The sequence below is a fragment of the Danio rerio genome, chromosome 5, assembly GCF_052040795.2.
Source record: "Danio rerio strain M-AB ecotype USA chromosome 5, GRCz13ab, whole genome shotgun sequence".
Taxonomy (NCBI): domain Eukaryota; kingdom Metazoa; phylum Chordata; class Actinopteri; order Cypriniformes; family Danionidae; genus Danio; species Danio rerio.
Genome location: NC_141025.1, coordinates 73,339,150 through 73,356,866, shown reverse-complemented (window position 1 = coordinate 73,356,866; position 17,717 = coordinate 73,339,150). Strand labels below are relative to the sequence as shown.

The following is a 17,717-nucleotide window of genomic DNA, read 5'->3' as shown; positions in this document are numbered from 1 at the left end:
CCAACCATCACTGCATTGTAAAAATAATAATTGTTGTGGTTCAGTGTGTAAAAACAGTAATTATACAGAGTATTAATCGTATTATTTATTACATTACCAATTGAATTGTATTTTATTGACGTCTAACCCTACCACAATCTTAAACCCAACCGTCACTGCATTGTAAAAATAATAATTGTTGTGGTTCAGTGTGTAAAAACAGTAATTATGCAGAGTATTAATCATAGTATTTATTAAATTACTCATTAAATTGTATTTTATTAATGTCTACCCCTACCACAATCTTAAACCCAACCGTCACTGCATTGTAAAAATAATAATTGTTGTGTTTCAGTGTGTAAAAACAGTAATTATACAGAGTATTAATCGTATTATTTATTAAATTACCAATTGAATTGTATTTTATTACACCTACCCACACCCCAACCCTAAACCTACCCCTCACAGCACTGTAAAACTATTATTATTGTTGTACAGTGTCCCAAAAATGAACGCTATATTAAAAGAAGTGAGTATCCACAGCTGTATCCCTTCTAGACTACCCAAACACAGTAAAATAATTATGTAATCAAATCAAACAAAAGTCTTTGGATGAGATTTGTAATAATAAATTAACTAGTCAGGCAAACATACACACACATAAAAGGCTGTTTGAGGATAAAAAGCTGGCAGATGCTGCTATTGTCAATCATTGATTAACCATTGAGGTCTATTGATTACGTTTCACAGTGGATTAAGCACTGCTTTCCAGGTCTGAAATCCTGTTCAGATGCAGAACTTGAATCCAAATTTATGTTGCTAATCCCAAATTTTGGTCCTAAAACATACAGTTAAAGTCAGAATTATTAACCCCCCTGTTTATTTTTTCCCTAATTTCTGTTTAACGGAGAGAAGATTTTTCCAACATATTTGTAAACATAATAAGTTTAATAACTCATTTCTAATAACTGGTTTCTTTTATCTTTGCCATGATGACAGTACATAATATTTTACTAGATATTTTTCGAGACACTTCTGTACAGCTTAAGAAGACATTTAAAGGCTTAGCTGGGTTAATTAGGTTAACTAGGCGGGTTATTGTAACTAGGCAAGTCATTAAATAGTGATGGTTTGTTCTGTAGACTATCGGAAACAAAAAAAGTTAAAGGGGCTAATAATTTTGACCTTAAAATGATGTTTAAAAAATTTAAATCTGCCTTTATTCTAGCCGAAATAAAACAAATAAGACTTTCTCCAGAAGAAAAAATATTATAGGAAATACTGTGAAAATGTCCTTGCTCTGATAAACATCATTTAGGTAATATTTGACAAAGAAAAAAAATTCAAATGGGGGCTAATATTTCTGACTTCAACTGTATGTAGTCTAAAACCAATGTTATATGCCATTTTTTGTATTCACTAATTTGGTCAGACAGGTCGAGGGGGGGGGGGGGGGGGGTCACGCGACTAACTTTTATAACTATTATAACTAACTATTATATTTGATCATTGAATTTGAGAGCAGAGATGAGGTTCTAAAGGTGAAAGTTGGGGGACAAACAACAAAAAAGGTCAAGAATCTAGGTGTGATTCTGGAGTCAGATCTGAGTTTCAGTAGTCATGTCAAAGCAGTATCTAAATCAGCATCCTATCATCTCAAAAACATGGCAAGAGTTAAATGCTTTGTTTCCAGTGAGGACTTAAAGAAGCTTGTTCATGCTTTTATCAGCAGCAGGGTGGATTACTGTAACTGACTCCTCACTGGCCTTCCCAAAAAGACAGTCAGACAGTTGCAGCTCATCCAGAACGCTGCGGGCAGGATTCTGACCAGAACCAGAAAATTAGAGCACATCACACCTGTCCTCAGGTCTTTACACTGGCTCCCAGTTAAATTCAGAATAGATTGTGAAGTATTATTACTTCCCTTTAAATCACTAACTGGCCAAGAATCTCAATACATTACAGATATGCTCACTGAATACAAACCTAACAGATCACTCAGATCTTTAGGATTATATAAACTAGAAATTCCAAGAGAATTTCAAGAGAATTTCAGCCAATACTGCTGGAATCAGCTTCCAGAAATGATCAGATGTGCTCCAACATTAGACATATTCAAAACAAGACTGAAAACACATCTGTTTACAAGGGAGGACTGGCAACAGAGAGCACTGAGACATTTCCCGGTGACCTGACGATTTATCTGGCCTGCCATCTCCCCCCCCTCCCACTTTTCATAAACATCGTCCCCCCACCCCCCATTCACTTTGGCCTGACCTTCAACAACTTTTCCCGGTTAAAAATGCTGTTCCAGTCCACCCCTGTCTGTTTAGCTGTGCCTTTACTAAATGAGCACTGTGCTACGCCCCACAGATCGCACTATTATATCCTTCTTTTCTGTTTCATTCTTTCATAACCTGTTTTAATGCATTTTAATCTGTTTTTGATCATTTTTAATTCTTTTAATCATTTTATTTTTTTTTGTTTCTTGTATTCTTGTATATATGAAAAGCACTTTGGATTACCCTTGTGTATGAAATGTGCTATATAAATAAACTTGCCTTGCCTAGAGTATCAGGGTTGCCATATTTCGCCCAAAATACACATTAAATTAAAGCATATAAAATAATAGTGGAATAACAATAAAGCTAATAGATCTATTGAAGGACAAGGCAAGACTGAAATACCCTTATAGCAGATTTATTTATGATGAAATATATTCACTCTTTCATTTCCCTTCAGCTTAGTCCCTTTATTCATCAAGGGGTGCCACAGTGGAATGAACCACCAACTTATCCAGCATATGTTTTACGCAGCAGACGCCCTTCCAGCCACAACCCAGTACTGGGAAACATCCATACACACTCACATGCTATTTTAGCTTACCCAATTTACCTATAGCGCATGTGTTTGGACTGTGGGGGAAACCAGAGCACCCGGAGGAAACCCAAACCAACAAGGGGAGAGCATGCAAACTCCACACAGAAATGCCAACTGACCCAGCCAGGACTCGAACCAGTGACCTTCTTGCTGTGAGGCTACCCACTGAGCCACAGTGCTGCCTCTGAAATATCTTAATACGTTTTACTTTTTGTATTTTCTGTAAATTTCTTTGTTTCAGATCGTTTCATTAATGTTTATTTTTGGCTTAGTTTTTATTTTGTGAACACGTTTAGCTTTTATATGATCAGATTGACTTCTAGTAATTCTTGTTTGAGTTACCTGAATGCATCCAGGGTCGACCAAAGCAAAGTTTAATATTTGCACAGCTTAGATAAGCTCTTGTGCACACACACATGTGTAAAAACAGTAAATCCAAGTAAATACAGTGACTTACAGACACCAGGCAAATGCAACATAAATGAATAACTGTACAAATGATGAAGAATTAAGACATATTCACAATTAAATCATGCAGTTAAATATGACTAGCTTACATTTTTTAGCAGATCAAGAAAGTTCTAACATGTTTTATGTTATACAGTGTTTCTATATAACCTTGCACTTGACTGATGCTTGTCTGTAACACATCTAGATTATTCTATTCTATAATCTATTCTATATTCTATTATACTACTCATTAAACCATTCACAGGTTTTTATTGCTAAGTTAGTTTTTTGTTTCTTGTAAATTATTTGTTTTATTTCAGTTAACGAAAATGTTTTTATGGTGACGCATTGCTGGCATGCACACATAATTTTTTCCTTCCAATAATGTTGTAATAATGAGATCTTTTCTTGGTAATAACAACATAATTATCTCATTATATCAATATCTTTTCTCATTACAATGGCAAATTTTCTCATAATAGCAAGATCTTTTCTCTTAATAATGACATACTTTCTTGTAAAAAACAATTATCTTATTATAAAAACGTCTTTTCTCATAATAACGACATCTTTTCATGTAATTAAGACATAATTATCTCGTTATAACATCTTTTCTTGTTGTAACGACATATTTTCTCGTAATAATGACATCTTTTCTTGTGATTACGACTTAATTATCTCATTATAATGACATCTTTTCTTGTTATAACGACATATTTTCTCGTAATATTCACATCTTTTCTTGTAATTACGACATAATTATCTCGTTATAACGACATCTTTTCTTGTTATAACGACATATTTTCTCGTAATAATTAAATCTTGTAATTACGACATAATTATCTCGTTATAACGACATCTTTTCTTGTTATAATGACATATTTTCTCGTAATAATGACATCTTTTCTTTTAATTATGACACATTTTCTTGTTATAACGACATCTTTTCTTGTAATAATGACATATTTTCTCGTTATAACGACATCTTTTCTTGTAATTATGATATATTTTCTCGTTATAACGACATCTTTTCTCGTTATAATGACATATTTTCTCGTAATAATACATCTTTTCTTGTAATTACGACATAACTATCTCGTTATAAAGACATCTTTTCTTGTTATAACGACATATTTTCTCGTAATAATGACATCTTTTTGTCAAACGTCATCATTTTCATCATTGTCATAATTAACTTGTTATAATGACATTTGTTTCTTGTAATAACGAGATTTTTTTCTCATAATAACAATTATCTCATTATAATGACACAATTTCTCATCATAACAACATATTTTCTCATAATAATGACAACTTTTCTCACAATAACAATAATCATCTCTGTATAATGACATATTGTCTCATGATAATGACATAATTATTAATTTTTTTCTTGTTATGGGGTCATAATATCTTATAATAATGACATCTTTTCTTGTAATAATGACAATTATCTTGTTTTAACGTCATCTTTTCTCGTTATTACGACATAGTTTCTCACAATAACAAGATCGTTTCTCATTTCTCAAACAACCTTTGTTGCTGTAACGACATCGTTTTTCTTGTTATTTCGCAATTATGAAAACTTTTTTTTTTTTGCGTAATAACAACATATTTTCTCATAATAAGGACATATTTTGTTATAATGTCATATAATATCTCGTATTAACAGCATCTTTTCTCATTCCTAGTTTTTGTCTTTTTTTTCTCATTTTAGTTTTACATTTACAAAACTAACCTGGGTAAATCACACAAAAGGTAAGTGTTCATAAACTGTCTTAACCTGCTCCATAAACTCTAAAAGAATGTTATCGCACACCCTTTTAACCTCTAAAATGTGAGTCAATTACAAGATAGACTGAGTAACTTCCTGCCAGATTTTTTTATATTTATGAAAACATGTTCAACTTGTTTCAATCTCTAAGCATTTCTAAACACTACATGACTAATGTCTTGTCATCAGTCTCAGTTTTAAGACCAACAAATAATATCTTGACTTTTAGTTGATCATTTAGTGGCAGAAGGTCGATTTTTTTCAGATGAATCATCTGTTGAACTGCATCCCAATCATCGCAAATACTGCAGAAGACCTACTGGAACCAACATGAACCCAAGATTCTCACAGAAATCAGTCAAGTTTGGTGAAGGAAAAGTCATGGTTTGGGGTTACATTCAGTATGGGGGCGTGCGAGAGATCTGCAGAGTGGATGGCAACATCAACAGCCTTCAACATTACAAACCACAGGAGAGGGCAAATTCTTCAGCAGGATAGCGCTCCTTCTCATATTTCAGCCTCCAAATCAAAGCTCCTGAAAGCAAAGAAGGTCAAGGTGCTCCAGGATTGGCCAGCCCAGTCACCAGAAATGAATATTATTGAGCATGTCCGGGGTGAGATGAAGGAGGAGGCATTGAAGATGAATCCAAAGAATCTTGATGAACTCTGGGAGTCCTGCAGGAACGCTTTCTTTGACATTCCAGATGACTTTATTAAAAAGTGATTTGAGTCATTGCAGAGATGAATGGATGCAGTCCTCCAGGCTCATGGGAGTCAGACACGCTCTGTTAAAACAGTTGTGTTAAAAACACCCCAACATATAACCCAACTATAGGTTATTATAGCACCTTCCCAACTATGGGATATTTTAACCCAATGCATTGGGTTATTTTGATTAAATGTTATTTTTCCACTCTGGTATTACTATTTCTACTATTAATTTGATACTTATGGCTGTGTAAATAAATAAATGTCTCCGCTGTGTCCTAAAGGTGAGAATGATGGCCGGATATCCCAAATATGTGTATCATTTCTTCAAAGAAAACAAACTGTAGAGATGAACACGTGAGGTAGAGAAAGTGTTTTATCCATTATAGATGGTCTATGAAGTGCGCGTTTGTATCATCAATATAAGAGTGCTGGTGAAACGGATATAAAAAAAGCACAACACGGAGAGGTAATTAGATTAAAAAAAAAAAAAAAAAAATATATATATATATATATATATATATATATATATATATATATTATTGTGCTAGAGCTTAAATTTTAAAATAGAAAAACAAAATTATGCACGCATAATAATACACTGTTAAAATAGTTGGATTAAAAATATCCCAACATATAACCCAACTATGGGTTATATTTTAACCCAATGCATTGGGTTATAAAATTTTAACCCAATGCATTGGGTTAATTTGATGAAATGTTATTTTTTTCATTCCTGTATCACTATTGCTTCTATTAGTATACAATTAATTTTATAATTATACTTCTGTTAAAACAAAACAAGAATAACAAACAACGAAGAAACAGAAGAAAGTACAGAGAGTTATAAACTGTGAAAAGCAGAATATCCTGTGTTGATGGAGCAGAATATGGAGCTCTGTGTGCTGTAGAGGCTGTCCAGCAGCTGCAGCAGGCTTCACTCAGTGTCCACAATGTACACACTTTAACCACATTATAATGTTAATATAGCATATTAATGCAGCTGTTTTGTGTCAGTTAAATCAGCTGACTGTTGAAATTCAAATATTTAACCCAACTGGTTGAGTTATTAATAAATAACCGGTTAAAAATAACCCAACAATGCACCAAATATTTAACCCAACTGGTTGAGTTATTAATAAATAACCGGTTAAAAATAACCCAACAATGCACCAAATATTTTTAACTCAACATTTTTTAGAGTGTAGAGCTGTTCTGTGTCAGTTAAATCAGCTGACTGTTGAAATTTTAACCCAACTGTTTGAGTTATAATATAAATAACTAAATAAAGGTTATAAATCACCCAACAAAGCACCAAATATTTAACCCAACTGGTTGAGTCATTAATAAATAACCTAAGAAAGGTTAAAAATAACCCAACAATGAACCAAATATGTTTAACTCAACATTTTTTAGTGAGCAATTTTCATTGTTTTTCCACTGCAGCATGACTTTATATTCTACACTGTACATTATTTCTGTTAAGTGACAAGTCTTGTCTAAGCAAAGTCAGACTTTACTGTCCTAATTTAATAATTAAAAATCAAGGCATGATCATATTTCATTTTGGTAAAATAAGCGTCATCTAGAGGCCTTTGCCTTTCATATGAGCCACTTCAGATACCAAATGATCAACTAGAAGTCAAGTTATTATTTGGTGTTCCTAAAACTTGGATAGGTGACAAGACTTTTGTCAGGTGGTGAGTGGTGAGATGTCATATACTGTAATTGTAACTGTAATTACACTTCATTTGGAGTACATGATGCACTAGACTACAGATATAAAACACGGTCAGTAGTCAGCATAAAACTGTGGCCAACAGGACTGTGATGCTAAATGCAAAACTCAACATTGTGGAAGATAATATGCTAATATGGGATGGAATAAACAACACGATGTAATAAATAATATTAATTACAAAATGTGAAATCAGCAAACTGAGCTGGTTTCAATTCAGGCTCACAATCTAAATGCGCAGATGTAAACACAGAAGCACAACAACACAGCGCAAGATTTTACAAGCAAAGTGAATCGAAATACATAATAAGGAATCACCTGATTTGTGTGTACCTGTTCTCAAGCTACTCAAAATAAGAAACAATGTTTTCACTAAACATTATGTGGTCTCACTTTATAGTAAGTGTCCTTAACTAATATGTACTTACACAGGAATTAATGAAGTTTGTTACAATGTACTTATTGTGTAAATACATGTATTTACTGTGTACTTATGCTTGATTAAATACATGTATGTAATTACATCTGTAATTACTTTTTGTAATTACATTTGTAAATACACTGTTGACTTCCCCTTACACAATAACCCACCCTTAAACCTACCCATGCCAACAAAATCTATCCATAACCCAACCTCTATCCCAACTCAAAAGCACCACAAGTGTTCTCAAATACATTATAAACACAGTAAGTACATTGTATTTATTTTTTAATGTAAGTACATAGTAGTTAAGGACACTTAATATAAAGTGGGACCGCTTTAATTGTCATAAAATAAAGCTCTGTACAAAGGTCAGAATTATTTCAGAAGCTTCCAGTTTGGAGGGCAAGTTGGTGTGATGGAAACCAGTAGCAGCCAGTGGTAAGAGGATAATGTCAAGTCTATGTTTGACACCCGCACTGTCACCATTCCACAGCTCCGTGTGTCCTTTCAACACAACATATAAAATTCTGAATCTTCTAACCGGTTAAACTCCGCGGACCCGGTACAGGGTCCGTGACGTCATCCACTTTCGCTTTAAGATTTAAAGGGCTAGCATTGCTCCAGACCCCCGTAATTGGTTTCGTTTAAAAGTGTAGAATCTATATTTTATGCACATATGCATCACTTTGTTTTTTATTCTACTGTACAAAAGTTATTTACACTTAAATACACAGTATTTGGCATACCCGAGCTGGGTATTTTACATTGGTTCGTATTCATATGGTTCATTGATGACAGATGTACAAGTTATAGCTCAAATGAAAGCTCTTGCCGGTGCTCATACAGTTCTAGCGTTCTTTTTACTTAATTATATTCACATATCAAACAGTTGCCGAATGAATCACAGTGTTTCCATAGTGCAGAAGTGAAAACAATACATTTATGATCACTAAGCAGCCCCAGATAGCAGACAGCTGTCATCTCTTACCTTATGCGCACAGCAAGCATTGGCATTGGGAGTTTGTTGTTGTCTTAGAAATAAGTTATATTGATTACATATTATAAATATATATTATTTACATAATGCTTTCAGCATATTATAACCGCTTGTCACCCAGTGATAAGCTCAGTGATTCAGCAAAATTAACGTTAAAGTGAGCGCCGTTCGTCTGATAGCACCCTACCAATGGATATTGGATAAGACGAAATGGCCAAGCATCCAGCATTCATCATATTTAACTGTTTTTGTGGAAATCATTGCTGCAATTAAAATTGAGTAATGTGTATGATTCAGCATAGCGTGAACTTACCTGATATAACATGAACACTGCAGAGTCAAGCATTTTTAACTAGTTCCTCACTCCATTCAGCTCCCTTTTAGCCAAAGATGTCTGCGGTTGGCATTAAAGCAGTGTGGTGTACAGTAAAAGTTAAGTTCACGCGGAGTAATATCATTGTGAATTTAGTTCTGTTAATTAGGCTACCACAGCGGTCAGAATGAAAGTAAAGTTAGCCATATATTACAGAATATAGCACCTTTTTTATTTTCGTTTGTCTTGGTATGTAACTAGATACGTTTTAAAAAGGAAAATCATCAAATCCCTATTTATGTATTTGATTGACGCACAGTTCACCACACGTGGTCTTCCTCGTTCCTCATACCACTTTTTAAGGAAGGAAAGTTGTGAGCCAAGTAGGCTATTTATCCCATACTCAAAAATACTTCTGTATGACATACTATGTAGATTTAAAGCGTACTTATATTAACCTACACAGAAACCATCGTTTATATGTGATTGTGCCCGAGAGAGTGTTTAATATCCAAGTTGAAATGTCCTGACTTAAGTGCGTACATCAATCACACCACAAGATGGCGGCGTGACGACAAAATAATTTGTGTTCTGCCTGTAAACCGTGAATTAAAGCTCAAGCAGTAAAGATTTAGGGAACTACTGCCTCAGTCTGAGGCAGGGGTGTCCAACTCGGTTTTGGTGTCCTGCACAGTTCAGCTCCAACTTCCTTCAACACATCTACCTGGACGTTTTTAGTATACCTAGAAAAAGCTTGACTAGCTGGTTGACGTGTTTTTCATTTGGGTTGGAACTAAAATATGCAGGTCACTGACCCTCCAGGACCGAGTTTGGACATCCCTGATCTGAAGGGTCCCTGGCAGACAGTCTTCATTTTCAATCACTCATTCAGCCCGTTTTGAAGAATGTATCAGGTGTACTATATTTTCTTTCAGTCACCCACAATTCATTATGGTCAATTTTAAGGCAGCAGAGATGTTGCATTACCTGCTTTCGACATCCAACAATCCCGTGCTTACCATTTCAGAGAGCTCAGCTCACGTATCAAAATATGAATTATTTATACTAAATACTAGTGTTTTTGAACCCTACTAAAGTTTATATGCTATACAGTTGAAACCAGAAGTTTACATACACTGTATAAAAAGGCGCATAACCATTTAAAAAAAAAAGTCAGATGTTAATGTGACTAAACTTTTTCTCTTTTAGGTAAAATTCGGATTATCAAATTTGTTTCTGTTATGCTTAATAGCAGAATAATGAGAGATTTTTGGAGAAATTGTTATAACTTTTCTTGAAAGTCAAAATTTACATACAGTAAGATTATTATGCCTCTGAAGAAGCTCAGATGATGGTGTCAAGATTTTGGAAGTTTCTGATTGGCTAATTGACCACACTTGAGTTAACTGGGGGCACAACTGTAGAATAGCATAGATATATACACTAGATATCGCATAGGGACCCTGAGCATGCGTCAATAGCGCCACCACATTGGTACAGTGCTCCCAGGACAAATGTCATTCAACTGCACTAGTCAAGACAGTGATATTACGTGAAGATGCGACTTTAGCGCTGTCTACGGTTGTAGTAATGAGCAAACAAAGAAAACAAAGCACAAAGGCAGAACATTTCATAGGTAAAGTTTAGTTTTTCACGTTTTTGTATGTTATGAACCTTTGTGCTTAACAGGCAACGTTATTGATGATGATAGTCTCTTATGATTCGCCATAAGGGAAAGTAGCACCAACTCGCACTAAACACTCGGCTTATGCTAGTTTTGTTGAATAAAATCAGCAAACAATGCAAAAGAAATATGACAACGAGATGCTGCGCTGCCAGAAACTTGTATTATTGTCGGCTAGTGAAGGAGTCGTTCATAACGGAGATTCATTCACAAACGAATCGCTCCCTCCGTCAGTATGAGAAGTGAAAGCAGGAGAGGAGCTGTGTTTCAGGACATGATTAGATCAAATTTAACAGGGAGGGTGAATAGTACATTTCTGTACACACAAACACAAGCTTTTTGTCAGGAATGCCCGTGCGATCACGTACAGTATCCATCCATGCAGAAAAGTGATGTAAAATTATAAATTTCGTAATTAAAAAAATGACGCTTTAGAGGCATTGCTCGCTGCAGAACTTGGGATTGAAGCTAGACAGTGGCCTATTGCTGACTGAATTTCATTGGCTGACACTGCTATGACGATCGCGTCAGCCCCAACTTCAAGACACGCCTTCAGTCAAGCTTTGACGCTGAAGCCCTGTGTGAATGGGGCGTTACAGACACATTCTGAAGACACCAAAGTCTTATGCTGAGTTCACACCAGACGCAGCACGCGCGAGTGATTTACATGTTAAGTCAATGCAAACGCGCGAATAGAAATCCTGCGGCGCGATACGCGCGGCGGGAATGATGCAAATGGCGCGGTGCGAATAGCGCGATACGCACGAGGCGAATTGAGCGTTTTGCGCGTTTGACGCGCTTAACGAGCGTTTCGCGCAAATCTCTCGAATTCGAAAATCTGAACTTTAGCGGACATTCGCGCCGCGTTAACCAATCAGAAGCTTGCTCTTGTGGGGTGTGATTGTGACGTAGAACCAGTTGATGGTGTCCCGGGGGAAATCCTCCAGGCGACACCGACAACAAGTCATCAAACTGGGCTTGGTTCAGTCACAAGCACCGTTGAAAGCCTCCGTGATCCAGGTTCAGTTTCTGGCGGAGTTTATGAGCTCACAAAGCTGGATGCACCTTTGAAAGCATGTAGTGGACTCAGACATGGTCCTAAACGTATCGACGCTGTTTTTCAGCCTTCATAAAGTACATAAACACTGTTATTTTCTTCATAAAATCCATGTTAGCCATTTAGCAACAAAGCTACAGTCACCGGGAAGACAGAAGCCCTGCCCATCACGCGAATCCACGTCTGTTCTGAAGTAAATTTGACGCGCGAATGAAGCGAGTAAACTCAAATGTTCACGCGGCTATTTACGCGCGAATAGCGCAATTTATCCACGCGTTCCGTGTCTGGTGTGAACACAGCATTACACCTTGTAAAAGTGGTAAAATTGGTGCTCTTTAAAAGTGAACATTCATCTTAAGGGAGAACATTACACGCAACAAAGAGATAAATGCAGAAAATTACCATCAAAATAGTTTCTTTTTGGTTTTTTTATGATGACTGAAACGCATCAGCATATTTTATTCAAAGAAAACCGACTTACAACAGCAAGATCTTTATCAATCAGACACCACTTGCGTCGCGACAAACAACTTACAAACAATTACATATATTCTTTTCAATCTTAATTTACACGACACTGCCGCCAAACAGCGGCTCATTTCGGCTTTTTATAAAATTATAAAATCATCTTTTATATATATGTACATACAAAACACGTGGATGTAAAAATGCACAGCTCTTGCAATTGCATTCCTCAAGAAAAGACAGTTTCATTCATACCATCGCTGATAGAGGGCTGCGCGCCAGCACTGCTAGCATAACAGAAACCCGTTCTTGATAAAAAATGACCTTCATTGTCCTGACAGAAGAAGCAGCGATTGCGTCCTGGGGGTCAGAGAGACATGTGAAGACAGCGGACAGACTTTCTTTAAAACTCAGGCACTTGGGTATATCGGTCTGCATCGCTGCTGTCCCGGATCAGGTCTACGCGGAGAGCAAGCTCTTTGAAATTTGGCCGAAGACTAGGATCGTTGTCCCAGCATTCCTGCATGATCTCGAACATCTAGAGGAAGTCAAAAAGAGAGTTTTTAAACAATTAAATACCAAAAATTGACCTGCTATTAAAGGTCCGATGAAATTAAACTAAAATGTTCAAAATGTTACTATCAGTATTGTTCATTTTTAGGATATCTATAAGATAGTGTGCACTAAAACAGTGACAAATTTTGCGTTTAGGAGCTATAAAACTAATATGAAGATGTAAAGCTGATCATTTAAAGCTGTAAATGCGGAAGAAAGTAGTTCCTGATACAAAGGATTTTTGCTTGCTGCAGAAGTTGAGAATTTCTCATCTTTTCGAATGCCAACGGTAGCTTCAGCCAATCAGAATGCTTTATGCAAATACACCAGATCAGACAGTAGTTGCAGACTAATTTCATTGGCTGAGACTGCTATGACGATTGTATCAGCCCCAACTTCAGACACGCAATGCACTCTGTCAAGCGTTGATGCTGAAGACACATGTGAATCGGGAGTAAGGCACTCAAACTGTGGCCTCGTGCCAACGTACGGCTCCCACCAGTCCCGATATACCGCCATATCGCACTGCTACAAGTGTGATATTTCTCATCTATATATCTATGCTTGTAATTGAATATATTTCATTCAGATGCACTGCATAGAAAAAAACTTTATCACCTCAGTTGATTTAACTTTAAATTAATGAAATCTTTCCATATATATATATAAACATTTTATTGCATTTTTTAATTAGCATATTTTTTAATTATATATTTTTATATATCATTCATTTATTTTCTTGTCGGCTTAGTCCCTTTATTAATCTGGGGTCGCCACAGCGGAATGAACCGCCAACTTATCCAGCAAGTTTTTACGCAGCGGATGCCCTTCCAGCCGCAACCCATCTCTGGGAAACACACACACACACACATATTCACACACACACACACACTCATACACTACAGACAATTTAGCCTACCCAATTCACCTGTACCACATGTCTTTGGACTGTGGTGGAAAACGGAGCACCCGGAGGAAACCCACGTGAAGGCAGGGAGAACATGCAAACTCCACACAGAAACAACCGAGCAGAGCAGAGGTTCCAACTGAGCAGAGGTTCGAACCAGCGACCTTCTTGCTGTGAGGCGACAGCACTACCTACTGCGCCACTGCCTCGCCCCTATTTTTATATATGATAATAATAATATTAATTCTTTACATTATATATTTTCTGGGCTCTCAAAGCACTTTACACATTGGGGGGGAATCTCCTCATCCACTACCAGTGTGCAGCATCCACCTGGATAACGCAATGGCAGCCATTTTGCACCAGACTGCACACCACACACTAGCTGATTGGTGGAGAGGAGACAGAGTCATGAAGCCAATTATGATATGGGAAGGGTTAGGAGGCCATGATGGACAGAGGCCAGTGGGCAAATTTGGCCAGGATGCTGGGTTTAAACCCCTACTCTTTTTTTCAAAGGACATCCTGGGATTTTTAACGACCTCGGTTTAACGTCTCATCTGAAAGACGGTGCTCACGGAGCAGTATAGGGTCCTCTTCACTATACTGGGGCATTAGGAGCCACACAGAAAACAGGTTGGGCGCCCTCTGCTGGCCTCACTAACACCACTTCTGGCAGCAACCTAGCTTTTCCCATGTGGTCTCCCATCCAGGTACTGACCGGGCGCAGCCCTGCTGAGCTTCAGTGAGTGACTATGTGAGAGGTGCAGAGAGTTAGCTACCGGCTATACTTTTCTGTTTTCTATAATCTGACTAAGCCTAAAAAAAAGAAGAAAGCTATCAATTACAAAAACTTTTTTTCTACCTTTTTTTTCTAAAAACTTACTGAAATTAAAAAAACAACAACTTCTGATTGATTTACTATGTCCTTGCTGAACAGTTATCACTGCATAAAATATATTTTGGTGCTCATATACAGAAAAATAAACAAACAAATCAATATATTACGTGAAGTAATGTAGTCAGCAGTATACTTATAAATTACACAAATTAATTAATAATTATATAAATTACTTACTAGTTACTAATTACTACTTTTGGATTACTTTTGACAAAACTTGCTGAATTTTGTTTGAATTAGTAAACAAATGTTCAACGCTGAAGAAAGCTGATCTTGGCTACTTCTGTGCGGTGGTGATAAGCTGAAGTGGTGTTGCTGAGATCTGTTACCTCTGTAGGACAGCCCATGGGTTGTGGTAAACGGTTTCCTCTTTTCAACAGCTCGATGAGATGATAGACTATCGTTTGTCCCTGCTTGTCGCCTCCGACCATACTCAAAAACACCTGAATACACAAACACAGCAGTTCTCATTCAACAGTTGCCGTGATTGTGCTAGTCCAATCATTCTGAGCTACTTAAAGAATAAACATGTAGCAAGAAAAAGGCCTATTTCAGAAAGGAGGTTAAATGAAAACTCAACTGAGTATGTTGGCTGAGTAGAAGACAAACGTTAATTTCATCTTCCTAAATAAGATTTAACATTGACATTTACCTGTGTATAACTACATTAGATCTATGTGATAAATGTAGCTGATGCTGAAACTTTGATATTTCATTTATGTCATTCGATTGTAAATGTCGTAAGTCAATACATGTAGCCGTAGACGTTTTTATATCCCATTTTTAGCCGCTATGCTTGCAGGATTGCATCCACACTGAAAAATAAACAAGTTGGTTAAATAAACGTACTTTTAAGCCTGTTTTTACATCTTAAATTATAACAGACGTGACGTTTTTGGATTTATTGTCATAGTGCATGAGATAATAGTGTCAACCTAGTCAAATTTAAAGGTACAGTTCACCTAAACATTTTAATTTACAGTTAATTTTACCCTCAGACCATTGAAGACATAGGTGGCTTTATTCAGTAGCACATTAAAAAAAGATTTTGAGCTGAATTCATGCTCCCTGATGGTTCACATAATGGCAGTGAATGGTTACCCGTTTTTCAGATAAAAAAAGAAACCTACAAATGATACAAATAAATCCTTGAAGTGAATCTTATGAAGTGAAATGACTTTCATGTGCAAGAAATTGAAAGATATTTACAATAACATTAGCTTTAATCCAAAGCCTGCTTAAACTGTAGGTGTGGTAATGCTGTGGATTAAAGCTAATAACATTGTAAATAATGTTAAAACTCTTAAACAGACTGAGCTCTCGTTGAGTTAAATGATCAGTCTACCATCAGGATCCACAGGGATTGATTTGGACTCATTTGTAGGTGTTTATTTTCAATCTGAAAAACGGGTAACCATTCACTGCCATTATATGAGCCTAAGATTTAGCTTAAAATCTTCTGAAATGTTCTACTTTATTCATTTGTTTTACTCATTTAACTTCGTAAGACCTTAGTCTATCATCAAGATCCACAGGAATTGATTTGAACTCATCTGTATGTGTTTATTTTCAATCTGAAAAACGGGTAACCATTCACTGCCATTATATGAACCACATATTCACCTCAAAATCTTCTTAAATTATCTATTTTTCTCATTTGTTCTACTCATTTATCTTTATAAGACCTTAGTCTATCATCAGGATCCACAGGAATTGATTTGGACTCATCTGTATGTGTCTATTTTCAATCTGAAAAACGGGTAACCATTCACTGCCCCATATATGAACCACCAAGAACCACAGATTCAGCTTAAAAATCTTCTTAAATGTTCTACTTTTGCATTTGTTCTACTTATTTAACTTCATAAGACCTCAGTCTATCATCAAGATTCATGGTGGATTGACTTGAACTCGTCTGTAAGCGTTTATTTTCAATCTGAAAATTGGGTAACCAGTAACTGCCATTATATATACACCATAGATTCAGCTCAAATCTTCTTAAATGTTTTACTTTATTCATTTGTTCTGTTCATTTTCTACTCATTTGACTTCATAAGAACTCATCATCAGGATCCACTGCGATTGATTTGGACTCGTCCGTGTGTTTATATTCTTACTAAAAAATGGGTAACCATTCATTACTATTATATGAACCACCAAGAACCACAGATTCAGCTTAAAAATGTTCCTAAATGTTCTACTTTATGCATTTGTTCTACTTATTTAACTTCGTAACACCTCAATCTATCATCAGGATCCACAGAAATTGATTTGGACTCGTCTGTATGCGTTTATCTTCAATCTGAAAAATGGGTAACCATTCACTGCCATTATATGAACCACCAAGGACCATGGATTCAGCTCAAAAATCCTTCTAAATATGTCCTACTGAACACTTTGGATGACCTGTGAGTGAGTAAATTAACTATTAGTTTTCATCTTTGGGGGAACTAACTATTTAAAATCAACTAACCTATCTCTGGGTAATACTCTCAGCATTTTAAACTGGACTCTATGAAAAACAAACAAAGTATTTCTTACCGTCGGTGGGCTACAGAGCTTGTCGCTGTATGTAAAGAGTTCATACAGAACCACTCCAAAACTCCAGACGTCGGACGCTACCGAGAACTTGCTCTCAGTCAGAGACTCAGGAGCATACCTGCCACAACACAATGGTTCATTCATTTACATTCACAGCTATTCATTTAGCAGACGCTTTCATCTGACATGAATTACAAAAGAGGAGAAAGGGAGCATGTCAAATGACCGGGAAAGCAACAGTATGTTAGAGGGTCAGCATTTTAAATTGGTTTAAAACAAACAAGAACGGATGAAGAACAAACAACTGATAGATTTAAACCCAAGACATTTCTTAAAGTGACAGT

At 36.2% G+C, this 17,717-nt stretch overlaps 2 protein-coding genes across 6 annotated transcripts in view; one reads left to right on the top strand and one right to left on the bottom strand.

Moving 5' to 3' along the window:
• Positions 1-17,717, top strand: part of hip1rb (huntingtin interacting protein 1 related b) — a 346,918-nt gene that overhangs the window by 303,343 nt on the left and 25,858 nt on the right. The gene's annotated exons all lie outside the window — the stretch shown is intronic.
• jak2b (Janus kinase 2b) overlaps positions 12,418-17,717 on the bottom strand; it is a 78,546-nt gene continuing 73,246 nt past the window's right edge. Inside the window, exons 22-24 of one of the 5 annotated variants that reach the window (XR_015489927.1) lie at positions 16,306-17,491; positions 15,162-15,885; positions 12,418-13,007 (exon numbers count right to left, since the gene is read on the bottom strand). Coding sequence is in view for 2 of the 5 variants with exons in the window: in XM_087251217.1 (XP_087107343.1) it covers positions 12,873-13,007; positions 15,162-15,275; positions 17,374-17,491 (367 nt within the window). In the remaining 3 variants the exon portion in view is untranslated. 5 annotated transcript variants of the gene reach the window in all.